Source organism: Nycticebus coucang, chromosome 18 (genome assembly GCF_027406575.1).
Source record: "Nycticebus coucang isolate mNycCou1 chromosome 18, mNycCou1.pri, whole genome shotgun sequence".
NCBI classification, from domain to species: Eukaryota; Metazoa; Chordata; class Mammalia; order Primates; family Lorisidae; genus Nycticebus; species Nycticebus coucang.
Window position 1 is genome coordinate 12,983,119 of NC_069797.1, and position 19,778 is coordinate 13,002,896.

Sequence of the window (19,778 nt, forward strand, 5' to 3'; positions counted from 1 at the left end):
TTTCTTTTTGGTGAGATTTCTTATAGTTGATGCTATTTCAGAACTTGTTATAGGCTTGTTCAACATTTCCACTTCTTTTTTGGCTAAGTCTAGGAAGGTGGTGTGTTGCCAAGTATTGATCTATTTCCTTTAGATTTTCATGCTTCTGAGAATAGTGTTTTATGTAATATTCATTAAGGATTTGTTGAATTTCTGAGGGGTCTGTTGTTATTTGGCCTTTATCATTTCCGATTGATGAAATTAGGGATTTTACTCTTCTGCTTCTGGTTAGGTTAGCCAAAGGTTTATCTATTTTATTGACCTTTTCAAAAAACCAACTTTTTGATTTATTGATCTGTTGTATGATTCTTTTGTTTTCAATTTCATTTAATCGTGCTCTAATTTTAGTTATTTCTTTTCTTCTGCTGGGTTTGGGATTGGAATGTTCTTCCTTTTCCAGTTGCTTGAGATGTCCCATTAAGTCGTTGACTTCCTCCCTTTCCATTCTTTTAAGGAAGGCTTGCAACGCTATACATTTGCCTCTTAGGACTGTGTTTGCAGTATCCCAGAGGTTCTGGTAATTTGTGTCTTCATTATTGTTTTGTTCCATACATTTGGCAATTTCTTTCTTAATCTCATCTATGACCCAGCTATCATTCAGCATGAGGTTATTTAGTTTCCATATTTTTGTATGCGTGTGTGGATTCCTGTTGTTACTGAGTTCAACTTTTATTCCATGATGGTCCGAAAAAATACAAGGAATGATTTCTATTCTTTTAAATTTGCTGAGGTTAGAGTTGTTACCAAAGATGTTGATCGTATGTTTCATGGGCTTAACGAGAAGAATGTGTATTCAGTTTTGTTAGGATGAAATGTTCTGTAGATGTCTGTTAAATGCAATTGTTGGATGGTTAAGTTTAAGTCTAAAATTTATTTGCTTAGCTTCTTATTGGAGGATCTATCCAACACTGCCAAAGGGGTGTTAAAATCTCTGACTGTTATGGTGCTGGAGGAAATCACATTGCTCATGTCTTTTAGAGTCTCTCTTATAAATTGAGGTGCCTTCTGGTTGGGTGCATAAATGTTAATAATTGAGGTCTCATCATGTTCAGTGTTGCCCTTAACAAATATGAAGTGACCATTCTTATCTTTCCTTACTTTTGTTGGTTTTAAAAAAACCTATTGTATCTGCGAATAAAATTGCTACACCTGCTTTTTTCTGATTTCCATTTGCCTGAATTATAGATGACCATCCCTTCATCCTGAATCTATGTTTATATTTTAAAGTAAGTTGAGATTCTTAAAAGCAGCTGATGTCTGGCCTGAGTTTGTATCCAGTCAGTCAACCTGTGCCTCTTTGGAGGGCAATTTAAGCCATTCACATTAATTGAGCGTATTGATAAGCCTCGTAGTATTTGGGGTATTAAGTTTTTCGAAAGTTCAGTGGACGTTTTTAATCGTTTCTCCACTGTGGAAGTTGTAATTGGATCAAAAGTTTCTGAGTGAGTTTACTTTGGTGGTGGAGGATTGTGCTGTTCATTATGGAGGATACGTCTGAGAATATCCTGAAGAGCTGGTTTAGTTTTGGCAAATTTCTTCAACATGTGCATGTCAATAAAGTATTTACTTTCTCCATCATAAATGAAACTCAGTTTCACTGGATACAGGATCCTAGGTTGAACCTTATTTTGTTTAAGGAAATTAAAGTTTGATGACCACGCTCTTCTAGCTTGAAAGGTTTCAAAAGAGAGATATGCAGTCATTCTAATGTTCTTTTCTTGTAGGTTATGGTTTTCTTATGTCTGGCTGCTTGCAGAATTTTCTCCTTCATATTAACTTTTGCAAAGCTAATTATAATGTGTCTATGAGATTTCTTATTCGGGTTGAGTTGTGCTAGAGTTCTGAAACTGTCTGCTGTCTGAATTTCAGAATCTCTTGGCATGTATGGGAAGTTCTCTTTGATTATTTCGTGAAGTAGAGCATCTGTATCCTTCGAAGCCACCTCGTCCCCTTCAGGAATTCCTATAAGGCAAATATTAGATCTCTTCAAATTATCCCAGAGCTCTCTGAGAGAATGATCTGTTTTTGCTCTCCACTTCTCTTCTTCTTTGAGCATTTGGGAGCATTCAAAAGCTTTGTCTTCAATGTCTGAGATCCTTTCTTCTGCCTTCTCCATTCTGTTACTGAGGGATTCTACTCTATTTCTCAGATCTTTGAGGGCTGCAAGTTCTTGCATCAATGCGTCAAAGTCTTTGGTGGTTTTGTCTTTGAATTCATTAAATTCTTGAGACATCTTTTGAATTACTCCTTGAAATTCTAATTCACTCTTTACCTCTATTCTGTTGATCTTATTTGCTATCCAAATTCTGAAGTCGATTTCTGACATCTCAGCCATTTGTTTATGAATGGGATCTTGTGCTGTGTCTGCCATATTGTTCCTTGGAGGAGTTGATCTACTCTGATTATTCATGTTGCCTGAGTTTTTCCACCGATTCTGCCTCATGATTGTTTTTCACCGGTTGGCTAGATGGGCAGGTAAGGTGAAATTGGAATGGGAACTCCTGGAGTTGTCATTAACCAGCCCTTTCTCAAGGATCTGGGACTGGTGACTGCAGCTTTTTCCCCTACAGCTTTACAAAGGACACATACAGTGTTACAGTCACAGGCTGAGAAGACCTGCTTTGTGTGGTGGGTTTGTTTTTTTTTATATATATATATATTTTTTTTTAATTTATTTTTATTGTTAAATCATAGCTGTGTGCAATCAAGGGGTACAATGTGTGGATTTCATATACAATCTGAAATATTCTCATCAAACTGTTCAATGTAGCCTTCATGGCATTTTCTTAGTTACTGTATGTAGGCATTTGTATTCTGCATTTAGTAAGTTTCGCCTGTACCCATTCTAAGATGCACCATAGATGTGGCCCCACCCATTACCCTTCCTCCACCAAAACCTCCCCCTCCCTTCCCCTTCCTTGGCCCTTTCCCCATAGTCTTGTGCTATAGTTGGGTTATAGCCTTCATGTGAAAGCTATAATTTAGCTTCATAGTAGAGCTGAGTACATTGGATACTTTTTCTTCCACTCTTGAGATACTTTGCTAAGAAGAATATGTTTCAGCTCCATCCATGTAAACATGAAAGAGGTAAAGTCTCCATCTTTCTTTAAGGCTGCATAATATTTCATGGTATACATGTACCACAATTTGCTAGTCCATTCGTGGGTCGATGGACACTTGGGCTTCTTCCATGACTTAGTGATTATGAATCGGGCTGCAGTAAACATTCTGATACAGATGTATTTGTCATATTGTGACTTTTGGTCTTCTGGGTATAAACCTAGTAAAGGAATTATAGGATCGAATGGCAGGTCTATTTTTAGGTCTCTAAGTATTCTCCAAACATCCTTCCAGAAGGAACGTATTAGTGTGCATTCCCACCAGCAGTGTAGAAGTGTGCCCTTTTCTCCGCATCCATGCCAACATCTCTGGTTTTGGGATTTTGTTATGTGGGCTACTCTTACTGGGGTTAGGTGGTATCTCAACGTAGTTTTGATTTGCATTTCTCTGATGATTAAGGATGATGAGCTTTTTTTCATGTGTTTGTAGATTGTGCATCTGTCTTCTTTAGAGAAGTTTCTCTTCAAGTCCCTTTCCCACCCTGAGATGGGATCACATGTTCTTTTCTTGCTAATACGTTTGAGTTCTCTGTGGATTCTGGTTATTAGACCTTTATTGGAGGTATAACCTGCAAATATTTTCTCCCATTCTGAGGGCTGTCTGCTTGCTTTACTTACTATGTTCTTGGCTGTGCAGAAGCTTTTTAGTTTGATCAGGTCCCAGTACTGTATTTTTGATACTGCTTCAATTGCCTGGGGAGTCCTCCTCATAAAATATTCACCCAGGCCGATTCCTTCAAGAGTTTCCCCTGCACTTTCTTCAAGTATTTTTATAGTTTCATGTCTTAAGTTTATATCTTTTATCCAGTGAGAGTCTATCTTAGTTAATGGTGAAAGGTGTGGGTCCAATTTCAATCTTCTATAGGTTGCCAGCCAGTTTACCTAGCACCATTTGTTAAATAGGGAATCTTTTCCCCACTGAATGTTTTTAATTGGCTTGTCAAAGATCAAATAACAGTAAGTAGCTGGATTCATCTCTTGGTTCTCTATTCTGTTCCAGACATCTACTTCTCTGCTTTTGTGCCAGTACCATGCTGTTTTGATCACTATCGATTTATAGTGCAGTCTCAGGTCTGGTAGCGTGATTCCTCCAGCTTTGTTTTTACTTCTGAGTAATGTTTTGGCTATTCGAGGTTTTTTCTGATTCCATATAAAACGAAGTATTATTTTTTCAAGATCTTTAAAATACGACAATGGAGCTTTAATAGGAGTTGCATTAAAATTATATATTGCTTTGGGTAATATGGACATTTTAACAGTGTTCATTCTTCTCAGCCAGGAGCATGGTATGTTTTTCCATCTGTTAACATCTTCAGCTATTTCTTTTCTTAAGGTTTCATAGTTCTCTTTGTATAGCTCTTTCTCATCCTTTGTTAGGTATACTCCCAAATATTTCATCTTCTTTGGCACTACTGTGAAAGGAATAGAGTCCTTGACTGTTTTTTCAGCTTGGTTATTGTTGGTATATATAAAGGGTGTGGTGGATTTAGGTGGCTGTGTCTTGTATTCAGCTGGTCCTTGTCCAATCCTAGTGGATCAGTGATTCTGGTTTGATGTCTCAGCTGTGGAGAAATACAAGCAACTAAGACACCCCACCCCTCATGGACAATAACTGGAAGAGGAAAATCAACTCTTCTCATTACCACGCAACCATGGTACCACCCGAGAGGGTCCTTGGGTTATTGGCACAGGTTAGGAGTTCCAAACCAATTGACCCAGTCAGTACGAACTCTCAAGTAAGAGAGTTTGAAAGGTCTTCAGTAATTAGATGGGAGAGGTTAATTGGCTGCTCAAATTTGGCTTGCTCCCGTGCTCTGTGGAGTCAGAAAGGCCCACCAGTAGCAGAGTTGGACCAGGGGGCTGTGTCACACTCTCCACTTCGCTCCTCTTTCATGCCTCGTCACTGGTGACCCCACAGGGCTGAGGTCCTGCTCCCTCCAATAAGCAGCTATACCAGGGCTTTGCGCCTGTCAGAGTCAAAGGAAGGTCAGTGCCCCCTCAGCCTGGCCGTTACCCTTTGCCACCACCTGGCTGGGGGAGATGAGGCCTGCCTGCCTGCCTCAGGTACTCAATAGCCACTGGGGAGTGTTCCACCTGAACTCATTATAATCCTGAGGATAACAAGTCAGCAAATGCTTTTCTCCCTCCGCCACTGCACCTTTGCCCCAGCAGCTCTGCATCACCAGTATCCCTATAGAGTGAGGTCTGGTTTCTTCTGGCAGTCCTCAGAGTTGGGGAGGTGTCTCTCCAAGATTAGACCCGGCGAGATTGCTCTATTGTTGCTGAATCTTTGTGGGAAGTGTCCCTCTGCAGCTCCTAGGCAACTGCCACAGCCAGGGGGTCAGCTGTAGGAGCAGCTCCAGTAGTGTGGGGCACACGGATCCAGCAGCAGGGCTGGGGATGCTGCACATGGTTCTGGCAGTGCAAGGCGCTCAGCAATGTGGGCAAGGCCACACTTGGCCCATGGCTCTGGCAGGGCGGGGCCCATCATGGCAGTGTCTCCAGCAGGGCAGGGCTGCAGAAAGCGGCTCTGGTTGGGCGGATCTCAGAGCACGTGCCTCTGGCAGGGTGGAGTGCAGGGCGCTTGTCCGGCAGAGTGGAGCATGCTGCTGATGAGCCTTCTCCCACAGTCTGTGCAGGAGTTAGGTTTCTGGACTGTCAGGCAAGGGGGGAAGGGTGGACTGGAAGTTCAGAATGGCAGGGAAAATGTTAGTTCAATTTTCCTGCCTGGCAAGAGTGTGCTCAGGGTCATAACAGGGTCTCTCTGGGGAAGTAGACCCCACTTCCTATAGCTCTCTCCCTTGGGATGAGATAAGAGACAAGAGATCTTATCTTTCTTACTGCCTATAGAAAACCTACAGGAGCAAACAAAGAGAAAAAAAAAACGCACCCACACAACTTTCTTGGGGAGGGGACGGACACTTTTCCTTTGGGATGAATTTTGTACCTGAAGTTTGCTTTCTTAAGAGTTGCAGCTTGCCTCAGCAGAGGTGACCTGCAGTTATCACTCTTCTCTCTCAGCTTGGTTCTCAGCTTTCAGCTTCATTGGGTACTTTCTGGACATTATCCTTTCCTCTGGACGGGAGCTGCTGTTGAAGGCTGGCTCCAGTTGGCCATCTTATCCCTCCCCCTGGCTTAGGGTCTTGAGCAGTTGTAATCAGACAGTGGTTGGAAGCTGTGAGACATCTCTCTCATCTTCATGAGGTCCCATGGCCTCTCACGTGTCTCTCCATGTGACTTAGTTTGGGCTTCCACAAAGTGATGGCTTCCTGACAGCGGGAAATGCTTACACAGAGTGTTGCGGTGATGGACAACGCGAGGGAACAGCAGCTTTGCTGCAAATGCAAGCTTGCTTCTACAATGTTTTGTAAAACAAGAGGCAACCTACATCTCAGATTGGCATGTAGCAAATGAGCTTTATTTGGGACCACCTTATATAGTCAAGCAGTCACGTACACTTCATTAATCTATAATCAAAGAATTTTCCTTTCTAACAATGCTTAGCTAATTTTAACTTTGCTTGAGGACATCAATTCTAAAAATCAACAATATCCAAAACATTCCATCTTACATTATTTACAGACATGCTTCAACTATTTGTAAAAATCAGAAACTTGGGGGGATAATACTCAGGATTTCCATGTGCCCATTGAGATTTAAGAGACAAGCTTTATGATTCTGTTTATCCACAGAGCTTGAACCTATACAGCTGTTAAGACAATGTTTTTCTCACATCATCAACCTCTGAGTTGTATCTCCAGTAGGCAGGCTCTTAACCTGTGACCTCTCTGGGCTTAACAACCGCATCATAAAGTCACTGTGAATGGAAGTTTACCTCCTGCCTGGCAGGCTCTATTCATGCTGACCAAGGCAGCTAGCTTTCAGCTACTGTGTTAACAAAAATCATGTCAATGCGTCTTTGCCTGCCTCAATTGCACACACGTGGGAATATATCTCCCACATAGGCTCAGGACTCCACTTGGGGTGTTCCAGCTTAAAAGCAGAATTGCTTTTAACTTGGCCTAGGAAGTCACATGTTGCTTTTGCATTCAAGGTAATGGGAATTAGGCTCCACCTCTTGATGGGGGAGTAAGGAGGTTCTAGAAGAGTGGGTGGAATAGGAGATACTTTTGTGGCCTTATTTAGAAATATAGTCTGTCACTTGAGCCAAACTGTGGGTCTTGTTCTTTTAACAGTTGAGTTTATCACGCTAAACATTTATTGATGTGAGATACATTTGACCTTAGTTATGTTTTTGCCCCCAGTTTTTAGTATGTCTTTGTGCCTATTCTGCTATAGAAGTCCTCTTTTTCTTTCTGTGTGTTCTATATTCATATTTGCTTTATTAAGATTTAAAAGCTTTATTGTCTATTTTCAGTTTTAGTAGTTAATCTTTATTAGTTTATATGTTTATATCATAATCCTCTATCTTGAGGAAATTTAACATGTATGGATTTCCTGCTATGAAAGACGGTAAAGTTAACACTCAGTGCTTTCTTCCATTTCTGCCTGTTCCTATCCCTGGATTTTTATTTGGTTATAGTCTTATTTTAGTTGTTGTAGTGGTTTTCTCTGTAACATTACTATACTTAAATCTGCTAATTGAATTAATAGGTTTTATTGATATTTAGAAAGGGAAGAAAATAAACACTTGTATTTCTCCGTATCTTTCTTTCTTGTTTGTTCCAGTGTTACTTTTGTGTTGTTAAGTTTTATAATGAATTATCTTTTGAAACTGTATGTATTACTGGTTGCTCAGTCTTTGATGTGTTTTTTAAATATATTGACCTACCACCAGTCCTTTATTGCAGCTTCTCTTTTTTTTTTTGAGACAGAGCCTCAAGCTGTTGCCCTGGGTAGAGGGCTGTGGCATCATAGCTCACAGCAACCTCAAACTCCTGGGCTCAAGCGAGTCTCCTGTCTCCACCTCCCAAGTAGCTGGGACTACAGGCGCCTGCCACAATGCCCGGCTGTTGTTTGGTTGCAGCCGTCGTTGTTTGGCAGGTCCGAGCTGGATTCGAACCCGCCAGCTCAGGTGTATATGGCTGGCGCCTTAGCCACTTAAGCACAGGCGCTGAGCCTGCAGCTTCTCTTTTTACCTCTTAGTTGTAGCAATTACATTTCATTGTTGGGTGATATCTTCCAAAAGAACATGTAGGTATTATTTTTCTTTGACTCCTTTGTGTTTAAGAATATGAGCCTAGGGTGGCGCCTGTGGCTCAAGAAGGAGGGTGCTGGCCCCATATACCAGACGTGGCAGGTTCAAACCTGGCCCTGGCCAAAAACTGCAAAAAAAAAGATATGAGCCTATTGACTATTTGTAAATTGGCTTGGCTGGGTTCATTTTCTTATATTGAATACTTTAGAGAAATCTGAGGCCAGGCTTACTTAACCTCCATGTAAGTAAGGGAATCATTTCTATCCCTGAATAATTTATTAATTTTTAATTCTTGAAATTTAAGATAAATTATACTAGGACGTGTCTGTCTTTATCTTTCTATATTGCGTTCCATGCCTGGAACTCGTGTCCTTCTGACATGTAGTCTCACAGCTTTGCTTGAATGAAGATAATTTTCTGTTAAATCTTTATTATTATTTTTTTTGAGACAGAGTCTCACTATTTTGCCCTGGGTGGAGTGCTGTGGCTTAAGCGATTCTCTTGCCTCAGCTTCCCAAGTAGTTGGGACTACAGGTGCCCGCCACAATGCCTGGCTATTTTTTGGTTATAGTTATTGTTGTTTAGCAGGCCTGGGCTGGTTTCAAACCCACCAGCTCTGGTGTATGTGGCTGGTGCCCTAGCCACTGAGCTATAGGCGCCGAGCCAGTTAAATCTTTAAATTATGTATGTTCTGTTTTTTATTTCTCCGAGGTTCAACTTACATCTATGCTGGATCATTTTTATCTATTCTCATCTGTTTTCTCATTGTTTGAATCATTCATCTTTTCCTTTTCTGTTAATACTCATTCAGAAATTATTTTTAAGAATTCACGTTATGTCAGAGCTGTTCTGGGGACTGAGGATATATGAGGGGGATACATTTATGGGTTAGATAGACAAGATAACTTCTCCAGTCGAGTTTTATCTTCTAGTAGAGGGAGACAGACTATAAAAAAATACAATAGGGGCTGTTAGAGCCCAGGTGATGGGCTCTTTTAGATTGGGCTTTAGCAAAGGCTTTTCTCTGTTTTTCCTTAGTTCTGCCAGTTCCATTTTCATCAACTGTTGTCTTACCTTTAGATTTTTTTTTTTTTTTTGAGACAGAGTCTTGCTCTGTTACCTGGACTAGAATGAAGTGGTATCATCAGAACTAACGGGTTCGTGCCACCATGCCCAGGTAATTTTTTAAAATTTTTTTGTAAATATGGTGGTCTTGCTGTGTTGCCTGGCCTGGTCTTGAACTAGCCTCAAACAATCCTCCTACCTCAGCCTCCCAAAGTGCTGGAATTACAGGTGTACCTTCATGTTTTTTGAATTATTTTCTTTAGATTCTTCTATAGAGTGAAACAATACCAGGAATGCTTTTATTTTGGTGGATTATATATCTTTTAGAGTAGATTCTTCACCTCTCTTACTGTATTTTGTGTTCCTTTCTTATTTCCCATTTTCCTTTATCCATTTTGCTCACGCTTACAGTGACAGCTCTGTCCAGGCATCTCTTTTTGTTGGTTTAGTAGGGGTGAATCCTCCTCGATTGCCTTCTCACGTTGTCTGAAGCAGGTGACTACTGCTCAGCTAGAGTTTCAGGTCTGGGTTTGGTGGCTTGAGGACACAGGTACGAGGAGGGGAGCTCAGCTGGGCTCTGGCTACCTTGCTTGGGTTTTGCCTTCTTTTACCTAGTGGGGTTTTTAGCTCCTGATTGTCTTCTGGTTCCCCTCCTGCTTCAGATGAGACCCTAGGGCCTTAGTGTCCTTCTAGGAGAGTCAGCCCACTGTTCTCTACTGGTGTTTCCACTTCCCTGAAACAGATCAGGGAGTGCTCCTGGGAAGGTCCTATGTTAAGACCACAGGACAGAAAGGGGGCTTCACCAGGTTCTCCATGCGCCTCCTACTCCCCCCAAGTTTGTCAGTTATCATGACTAGTCATCCTAAGTGCTTCTTGTTCTGCCACCTTCCCATCTGGAGGGACCGCCATGCCCAGGTGCAGGGGTTTTCTTGCCTTTTTGAGTCATAGTTAGTTGGGAGGAGCTTCTGCCTTCATGGCCATCTCTACATTTATTTTTTCTTAGGGCTGTCTGTATCCCCTTGCCTTTGGCTTCTCTGGAGTTGCTTGGGGTGGTAATTTAGGGTGAAATTTCCCTTAGAATTTCTTTGGAGAGTTAGGAGCTGTGCAGAGCTGTACCAAGCTGGCTTTTTCTCTGACCACTAGCCCTGTTTTTGTGTTTATACATACTAGTTTATTTGCCTTTTTTAAAAAACAAAAATCTTTTTGCTGTCTGTATCTTCAGGAGAAGGGAGGTCTTCATGTCTAACTTTACTATACCATCTTAAACTAGAAGTCTGCTTGTTTTAACTTATGTTGAGCAAAATTAATACCTCAACAAGACCCAAGTTTAGTCTGTGAATTCAGGTGCCCCCTGGCATTTTAGTACATACATACCTAAGAGCTCTCCGATTTGAGATGCAAAGGAAATTAAAGGAGATTTATATAAATAAAAATAGCAGTTTTATGTTTATTTAGGTGACTAGCAGCTTGTATAATACTGGCGCCACTTCTTTTGCTGGGAATTTGAACCTGTTCTTTAATTAACCATTTGAGTTCTCTGAATTGCTTAATATCAACTGTACAGCTTGTTAAGGGTTGTTAATGAGCATAAGTTTGGGTTGGAAAAAAAACATTTTGTTAGCCATTTAGCTCGTCACAGATGTAAAAGAGTAGAAGGATTGATGAGCTGTTTATTCTAGATCAGGGGTTGGCAAACTGGCTTGCAGGCCAATTATGGCCCAGTGCCTCTTTTTGTAAATTTTTATTGGAATACAGCCATGCCCATTTATTTGTATATTATCTATGGCTGCTTTTGGAGTAGAAGGGCAGCTTGTGTTATGGCCCAGAAAGGGACTGAGAATTCCCCGACAGGGGACTTTCTTGACCACGTGGGTCAGGAGACAGAGGTTACAGAGCCATAGATGATAGAGGCGTGAGAGTAAAGGAAAATGGAGGCCGCGTTTGTGCAATTAAAATGGCTTTATTCCACCTGGGTGCAGGTGGGGTAAGATTTCCATCTGGGTTGGGAAGAAATCCACACGTGGGTAATGGCAAATGGGAGTTTTGAAGGTCAGGAAGGTTGGGGTTGGGACATACCCTTTCCTGGTTGGACATCTGTTGTAAGGGTGGGACATCCTGTGGGAGAGGGTAGGGGGTTGATTCTTTTAGGTGAGTATACCCTATTTGGGTGGGGTTTGACTCTACATTTCCAGTCTTTTTTGTCTATTATAAGGAGGTGAGATGATGGGTGTGGTATCTCTTTGACTACTTCCTGTGGGGGGAGGGGCTGCGTGGGCTACCTGTAAAGAGAATGGGAGTGAGGGGGAATTGGGTAAGGGAGTGGAGTTTATAGGAACTCTTTGGCTTTTTCAGTCTGAGCTGTTTGGTATACAGTAAGGTGAGGATATGAGGAGTTGTTTTCGGGTGACTTTGGTTAATAAATTGAGACACGAGACAGAGGGTTACTGGTTTGAAACTGAGAATGAGAAAAAAATCATAATTAATTACCTTATTAGACAATAACCAAGAGGAAGATGAACAGTGAGAGGCAGGAATCAGTTGGAGTTGCCAAGGCTGCCAGCAATCCTGAGAGGACATCTAGTTCCCATTACCAAGATCTCTGTGCATGTTTAGAGGATTTTTACATGGTGGCAGTGTGCATGAAGTGGCTCCTGTGTTTGTTAGAAAAGAGAAAAGATCAACTTAGCCTTGTATAAGCAAAAGTACCTAGAGTTCAGTTTCCCAGGACAGTGTCCAGGAGGCATTCTGATTTTCCGGGGTCATCAGTCTGTTGCAGCTAGGCTCAGGAGGAACTTCAGCCACGTTCTGAGAGTGTCTGCACTGGATCTTAGGAAAGACCCGGGCAGCCAGACCTCTGTGGGCTGGACGCGGTTTGGGGGGTGCTTGGATTTGGGGCACTGCTTTGCCCAGAAGCCTGGTTTGCTGCACTTAAAGCAGGAGCCTGAGGAAGATTTTATTTTTTTCTGGAATGCCTCACAGAGTAGCCAGGCTTTGCTTAATGGTGGAAGCCAATACTGGAGTTTTGAGTGGTGCTGCCACACTTGAAGGCCAGGTCAATGAGATCTCACTCGGGGGTGTGAGGGCCCTGGGGGAAATTCTGCCATTTTTTTTCTTCTACCACATGCGGCAGAGGGTGAGTGGGGGGCAGTGGGGGTGGGGTGGGGTGAGTGGGGGGGTACTGGGGGTGGGGTGGGGTATTGTTAAGGGAAGGATAGGGGCATGGGGGTTGGAGGGCAATGAGAATGGGTCACTGATGGGAGGCTATAGAGGAAGAAAGGTATTCCACACAGAGAGAAACTTCCCGGGTATTCTGATTGAGAGAATGGAGGGATTATAGGAAGGGAGGACCAGCAGGGGCTGTAGAAGAGTATTAGGAAAAGCTGGTGTAACTCATACCAGTAGGGTAGGGGTTGGTTCTTATAGGCAGGTCTACCATATTTGGGAGGAGTTTGACTCTTACCAAGAAGGAAAAACTGGGCCAAGAAATTAACATGCAAAATTTCTGTGAAAAAGTGTACTGAGATCAGGGAGAGACAGACTCCTATCAGCCTGTAGGGAAGCAGATAGGTGCCATCCTGAACTGAATTCTCAAGAGATTTTAAGATTTTAGAATGTGTTTCTAGAATAAAGTAGTAAAGGGTTAATGGTCTCATTACTTAATCATGTAGGTGATCTTTTGATTATGAAAAGGGTCTTCAGGGTGGAGGCATAGCACTCTGGGAGACAGAGGCTGGTGGATTGCTTTAGCTTAGGAGTTTGAGACCAGCCTGAGCAAGAGTGAGACCCTGTCTCTAAAAAAAAAAAAAAAAAAAAAAAAATAGCCAGGCGTTGTGGCTGGCATCTGTAGTCCCAGCTACTTGGAAGTCTGAGGCAAGAGAAAAACTTGAGCCCAGGAGTTTGAGGTCACTGTGAGCTATGACGCCAAGGCATTCTACCGAGGGCCTCAAAGTAAGATTCTGTCTCAAAAAACAGGCCAGGGGCCCATTCTTGCTTGGGCAGGAGGCAAAACAACAAAAACAAACAAACTAAAAAAAAAACAATTCTCAAGGGCAGAACTAAGTAGGTAACAAAGTTGCCTTAGGGAATAGGTAAGGACAGGTAAGGTTACAGCCTTCAGGCTAGATTATTTCTGCTCAAGGGTAAGTTTTAATCCCTTTTAAACTCTGCTAATATCCTATCTTTACTAAACTGCTGAATTTTACTCACATTTCTCCAAACTAGTTTTCTGTCTATGTAGGTGAGCATTCTAACCGTCCTTGTGCTGAGTGGAGGCCTGAGGCCCAGGCCATTCCCAAGAGGGGCTTTTGGAATGTCCACCTGCATTATGTTTCCACCCATAAGTTTAGTAGTTTCAACAGAGACCATATGGCCTACAAGGCCTAAAATAATGATGTGGCCCTTTAAAGAAAAACTTTGCTGATCCCTGTTCTTATATTTCACCTTTGGATTGCCTCACATTGTCCTAATTAATTTTCCTTCTGAATTCTTTCCTATTTAAGGAATAGGCTTGAATTCTTATTCTCAGTCTCAGTGGTCTTAGAGGGGTCATCTATAGGATTGCTGATGAGGTCACAAGGAATAAATGGTTCTGCGTAAGTGCCGTTCCTTCTGGAGCTGTCTGTCCCCACAGGAGGCAAAGACCTATTAATTTTTGCCTTAGAGCACTGACTCCCCTTTCCCAGAAGCCAGTTGTCACACATACAGGAGCGTAAAGCAGAGATTGATCTCTGCCTGCCCTTGGTTTACAACTTGATCTATGTCTTGACCATTCTGTGTAATTCTTTAAGGAATATTTAAGATTTGACCCTTTTCCAAGTCTCATTTTCCATGTCACTTTACCCACAGACCCATGGGAAACACAAGAGACAGAAAAGGCTCCCCTGCACTGTGTCTTAGAGCATTCATGTTGGTCAGATAAGTCTGTTCTGGTACGGTACGTTAGAGTCTCAGTGGCACAACTCCTGCTTTGCAGAGCTTCCTTTTTCCATCCTCTTCTGTGGCAGTCTGTCTTGTCTCATTTATGGCACAGAAAGGTCAGTTTTCAACCAGTAACCGTGGGTTGTTTCTCCCTGTCCCAGGCAGTAGTTCTCATGGGTGTCGTGCTACAAGGTGCCAACCTGTATGGATACATCAGGTGCAAAGTGGGCAGCAGGAAGAACTTCACCAACATGGCCACCTCGTATCTAGGAAAGCAGTTTTTAAGACAAGTAAGTGTGGTCTGGATGTGTAATTGGTGGCCAGCACAGTGATTTCTAAATTTTGTAGAGTTAATTTTTATGAAATGCTTCTTCTTTTGGGCAGGGAGGTACAGAGTCTTCACCATCATCCTGGCTAGAATGCCATGGCATCATAGCTACAGCAACCTCAAACTGTTGGTTTCAAGTGATCGTCTCACTTCATTCAGCCTCCTGAATAGCTGGGACTACAGATCCTGCCACAACGCCCAGCTAGTTTTTCCATTTTTAGTAGTGACAGGGTCCCATTCTTGCTTGGGCTGGTCTTGAACTCTTTTTTTTTTGGCCAGGGCTGGGTTTGAACTCGCCACCTCTGGCATATGGGACCGGCGCCCTACTCCTTGAGCCACAGGTGCCGCCCTGGTCTTGAACTCTTAAGCCCAAGCAATCCACCGCCGTGGGTTCTCAGAGTGCTAGGATTATAGGCATAAGCCACCTGCCTGGCCATGAAATGCTTCCTAAAAAGTTTTTTAAAGACCCCTATAGTTATTTAAATATGAGATAATGATAAAGATATTTTAATTGCTCTCTGGAAGCTTTTAGAACATTCTAGAAGTGTGTTGTCAATATCTTCAGATTATTTTAAAATCAGGAGGGATAAACTGTCATTGATAATAACTTATTTTTTAAAAATTACTTTTTCAGGTGCTTTCCATTAATTATGGTGGCTTTAAATGAATGTTCTTGAAGAATGTATATTGTATGGTTTTAGGGCTTATAGCAAGAACAGGTTGAAACAATAAGACTGTATCATTAAAGATTGTTCTAAAATACTCATGTTTCTTTCCCCAAGAACATAAATGTTTTTACTATAATTCTTTAATATCAGGGTTTTCATTGGGATAAGTAGTAGTCATAGGTAAATAGTTATTGGTTAAATCTCTGGGGAACATTGAGTAGGTGTTTATGTGAGTAATACCTTGCATTTCTTAGTTTAGTGTAATAGGTTGGGCAAGTAGTGTTATAGGACAGGGTTCCCAAATGTGCATCAGAATCACATGGGAGGGTTGCTGGGCTCCACCCCCAGGGGTATTCAGTAGATCAGGGGTGGAGTCTCATCAGGTCCATTTCTAACAAGTTTCTGGGTGCTGCTGATGGTGCTGCTTCCTGGATTACACATCAGATAGCTAAAGCCCAACGTGATTTTAGGTGACTTCCTGAAGAATATACAGTTAATAAGTGGTATAAAGCTGGGGCTTGAACCTAGCTGTCCCTACTCAAAATTCAGTGTTCTTCCCATTTTATTTTACAGTTTCTCTAATAGAAGATAAGTAAAGAAAACCAGTAATTCTCACAGGGACATGATTCTTAGTCTGAAGCTTTTTTGCATGGCCCCAGTATACGTTTTCTGTGGGCCACTGTAGGGTAATTTTCATGCATGTGTTAATTAGGTTTTTTCCTTTAGAATTTTTAGTATTTCTGAAGATAGGGACATTGAATACAGGTGAAATTGAATCTTGAGCCTGGTATAACATGCTTAGTGTCTTGCATGGCATCTGGTGATCCTCTGCTCAAATGGGATGAGCGGGACATGTGGGTGAATGATGGGTATCCATGGCTTACTTCTTCACCTGGAGTACATAACGGAATGTAGTAGCTGGCTCTGCTTAGAAATGGGGCGTGTTTTCCTAGGCCTAGTGCTTTGAAGTCCAAAGTGTATGAAAGAACTCGAATATTAAGGATATTTTTGTCTCTTTTGCAGAACACTGGAGATGGTCAGACTCCCTGAATAAAGAATGAAAGCTTATAAATTTTGTTACATTGGGGAACAACTGAAGAGATTCTTGACTTTGAACCTCTGAGAACTCAGTCCATATTGCAACCAGGAGTGTGGGGTTTGCTTTTCACTTAACTATTTTATTTAAAAAAAGGAAAAGTGATTTTCATATTGTTTTCATTTTCTTTGTAGGAGTTGGGGCTAGAAAGTATGCTGTCACTAGAAACATTACCAGTTTGTTTTATGTTGTACATATGTGTATGGTTATGTGGTATCAGTATACCCCACATCAGTGCGAGTGTTGGTGTTTGTTCATATACATGACAGAGACCTATGCATTTTGATCCATAGAACGTAAGAGGATATTCTTAGTTTATCTCTAAGCTCTGTTGTGTGTTTACATATTATTTGTATAAATCATTTTCAGAAGTAAGTTTTGCTTCCAGGTAAGAATGAGCACTTTGGCTTATGTTTGTTAGAAATAATTGTTAAAATATGTACTTCGTAATGACATTTCTTAGATACACACAAACAAGTAAAAAGCCAGTGGTATTACCTAGTTTCTAAAATGTTGTTTATGTTTATTGATAATAAGTCATTTACTTAAGGCTCAGTTAATATAAATGGAATCATCATAGTTTATGTCTAAGGGATACCCAGAGACTGCAGCTGTTCAGTTTACTTTACAGAAAGGATAGCCAGATTTCACTTTGGAACTTCCTGGAAGCTTTTCAGTAGTCCATGGGCTAATAAAATCTTTTACCACTAAAAGAACATTATTCTTATGTCACAGTAAGAATAATCATAATATTTGGCATAATAAATGCCTGAAAGATAGTTTATTTTAATGAATCTTTTTTTCTTCCTACAATAGGGGTATTGTAAATCATACTTTTATATTAATGGTATTTCTTAAAGCAATATATATTTAACTGTAAAGTAAACCAATCTACAAATAACTGTAGGCATCTGTAAATTCTGTTGTATGACGTGCTGTAAACTTTGTTGGAGTCTTTTAATCAGCAGATTACATTGTGAATGTATTTGTACATTGTCAGAATATTTTTTAAGACATTTAATTGAGTACGTGTCTCTGTTGGAGTGATAGATTTGAAGGTGCAAAACTTTATATTTGAATAAAACTCTACTGTTTACAAAGCATTTGGCATATGTGACCTCATGACAAATGTGTGGTACCTCAGCTGATGAAATTGAAGCTCAGGTTATTGAGGTATTTTCCCAGCGGAATACATATCTATAGGATATAAAACTGGATATATTAAGTATTTGTAGAGGAAATATAGGTCTCTCATTGTCTTTTCATTTCTTAAGAATAGTTAATTTAGTGATCCTTTGCTGTTTTACTTGCATTCAGCTATTCTGCCAGGTGAGAAAAAATTGATAGTGCACTAAAGATATGTTTTTACTTAATTTGAAAGATGTAACCTAAATCTTTAGGATTGAGAGTCTGTCAGGAGATACATTGGTATAGTTCTTGAGGTAACTTGTTATTTGAACCTGCAACCTTAAACCAATTGAATTTGAAACATGCATGTGGCAGGAGGTACCTCCTGTCCCCCAGTATCTATTTTTCTCCTTCTGTAGGCTTCTCACTTAATGATAGTGTTCTCTGTGCCACTGAGTAACACACTGATAGTGCTTAGGGTGTTTCTTGACTTACCAACTTTATGTTTTAGGTAGTGACTTCTGCTACAAAAAGTAAAGATTTAACTCACACCCTTCCCCCACATAGAGTTTTAGCAGTGTATTTTTTTTCAATTGATTGTAATAGTAAACATTGTATGTAAATCTCTATTTTTTAGTCCTCATCAGTTATTTTTTGGCTACCTGTTGATTTTCTCTGTTAGGAATTAGTTCACTTGCTGCAAATAACAGAAAACCCTACAAGTGATAATGGCTAAAATTAGAAAAGGATTTGTGTTTTTTCCCCACAAAAGGAGTTTAGAACTAGACAGTTCCTGTGGCTACTTGCCAGTTCCATCAGGAACGCTGATGCTCTCCTTTCCTTAGCTGGTCTCTGTCCCCATGCTAATCTCATAGGTGCAAGATGACTGTCACAGAAAAGATGACACAGCTATTTTAAGGAAGGGAAAAAGATGGAAGCTTCAGTTCTATGTTAAGAAAAATCTTTCTCAGAAGCCACTGGAGACTTGCTTCTGCTTTCTTCTCATTGGCTAAAGTGCTGTCACCCAGGTGTAAGGCAGTTTGCGAAAACAGGTGTTTAGACATGTTGCTGCCTTGAATAGTAAGATTTTGTTAGTAGGGAAAAAGGGAGAAGGGACATTGGGTGGCAGCTAGTGGTGTTTGCCACATCCTTCTTGTGTGGGTCTTGTGCAGGTGATGTTGGATGCTGCAGGGGCTAATGCCCTGGTGTCATTTCTACAATAAACAAACAGCATTCTTTCAGGTCAGCATCTTTTTTGGGCCAACTTTTGATGCAAGTCCATTAAAGCACTACTTAGTAAAATAGCTCTGTGAAGGTGTAGGCTGCTGTACTGTTATGTGAGAGTCCCTGTTTAATGTAATTCAGGGCTGGATTTAGACTGTCCAGAGCAGTGGTTCTCATGGGGATGGAGCCACCCACACAGTTGGCGTTTTGTGATTAGGGGTCAGCTTGGTTAATGCATGAATGATGAGAACTGCTGATACTGTAGCAGGTGGAGACTAGGGATGCTAGGTGCCTGTGTAGGACACTTATGTACAACAAAGAATTGTCTTGTATCATAACTTCTTTGTACCCCACTGGAAAATCGCATGGAAATCCTGTTTATACTAAGAATGGAAAGGCAACCCCAGCAGCTGTTTGCTAGAAGCTGACTTGCATTAAACAGCTAGGCGATGATGTTCTCCTGTTGAACATAAACAGTTTCCTAGAACACTGACATCCAACAAGGCCACTGTGAGTATGATGGAGCAAGACAGAAATAAGGACACCTACAGTCATGTTGGGGCGTAGACACAAGAGAGTGTGCAAACTACAAAGAACAACCAGAGAGTTTGTTTCCTGGCTTATGTGAGTGACTGTTGCTGCTTTACCAGTTACAACTTTAGACCTTCTGTTCCTCCTGCCCCCTAGATTACACTTTTTTGAATATCTGCTTATATAATTATTCTCATTTTCTGAAAGCACCCAATCCAGAATAAAACTGTGATTCATGGAACCCTTCTTGCAGTCACCTAACACAAGCCCAAATCCTAGAAGAAGCCTTTCTTAGCACCCCTACACTGGGGCACTTCATGATGTGTGGTGTTCCATGTGCAAAAAAGTCCTGATAAATCCACCTTGGTTCAACCACAGATCTGTTCCTCATGATATCTGGCCGGTGGACACTGACAACAATTATTGGAGCCTGGACTAAAACTCCATCTTATATATAAAAACTGTTTCACGTTTTTTGTTGCAGATCTGCAATACCCAGAAATAC

General features: G+C 41.1%; 1 protein-coding gene across 5 annotated transcripts in view; it reads left to right on the top strand.

The window, feature by feature from the left end:
• TVP23C (trans-golgi network vesicle protein 23 homolog C) overlaps positions 1-17,491 on the top strand; it is a 34,350-nt gene extending 16,859 nt beyond the window's left edge. For all 5 annotated transcript variants that reach the window (XM_053567970.1, XM_053567971.1, XM_053567967.1 and 2 more), the window contains 2 exons: positions 14,460-14,588; positions 16,318-17,491. In XM_053567970.1, coding sequence (XP_053423945.1) covers positions 14,460-14,588; positions 16,318-16,344 — 156 coding nt within the window. In that variant the 3' untranslated portion in view covers positions 16,345-17,491. The remainder of the gene's footprint in view (positions 1-14,459; positions 14,589-16,317) is intronic.
• The last annotated feature ends 2,287 nt before the right edge of the window (positions 17,492-19,778 follow it).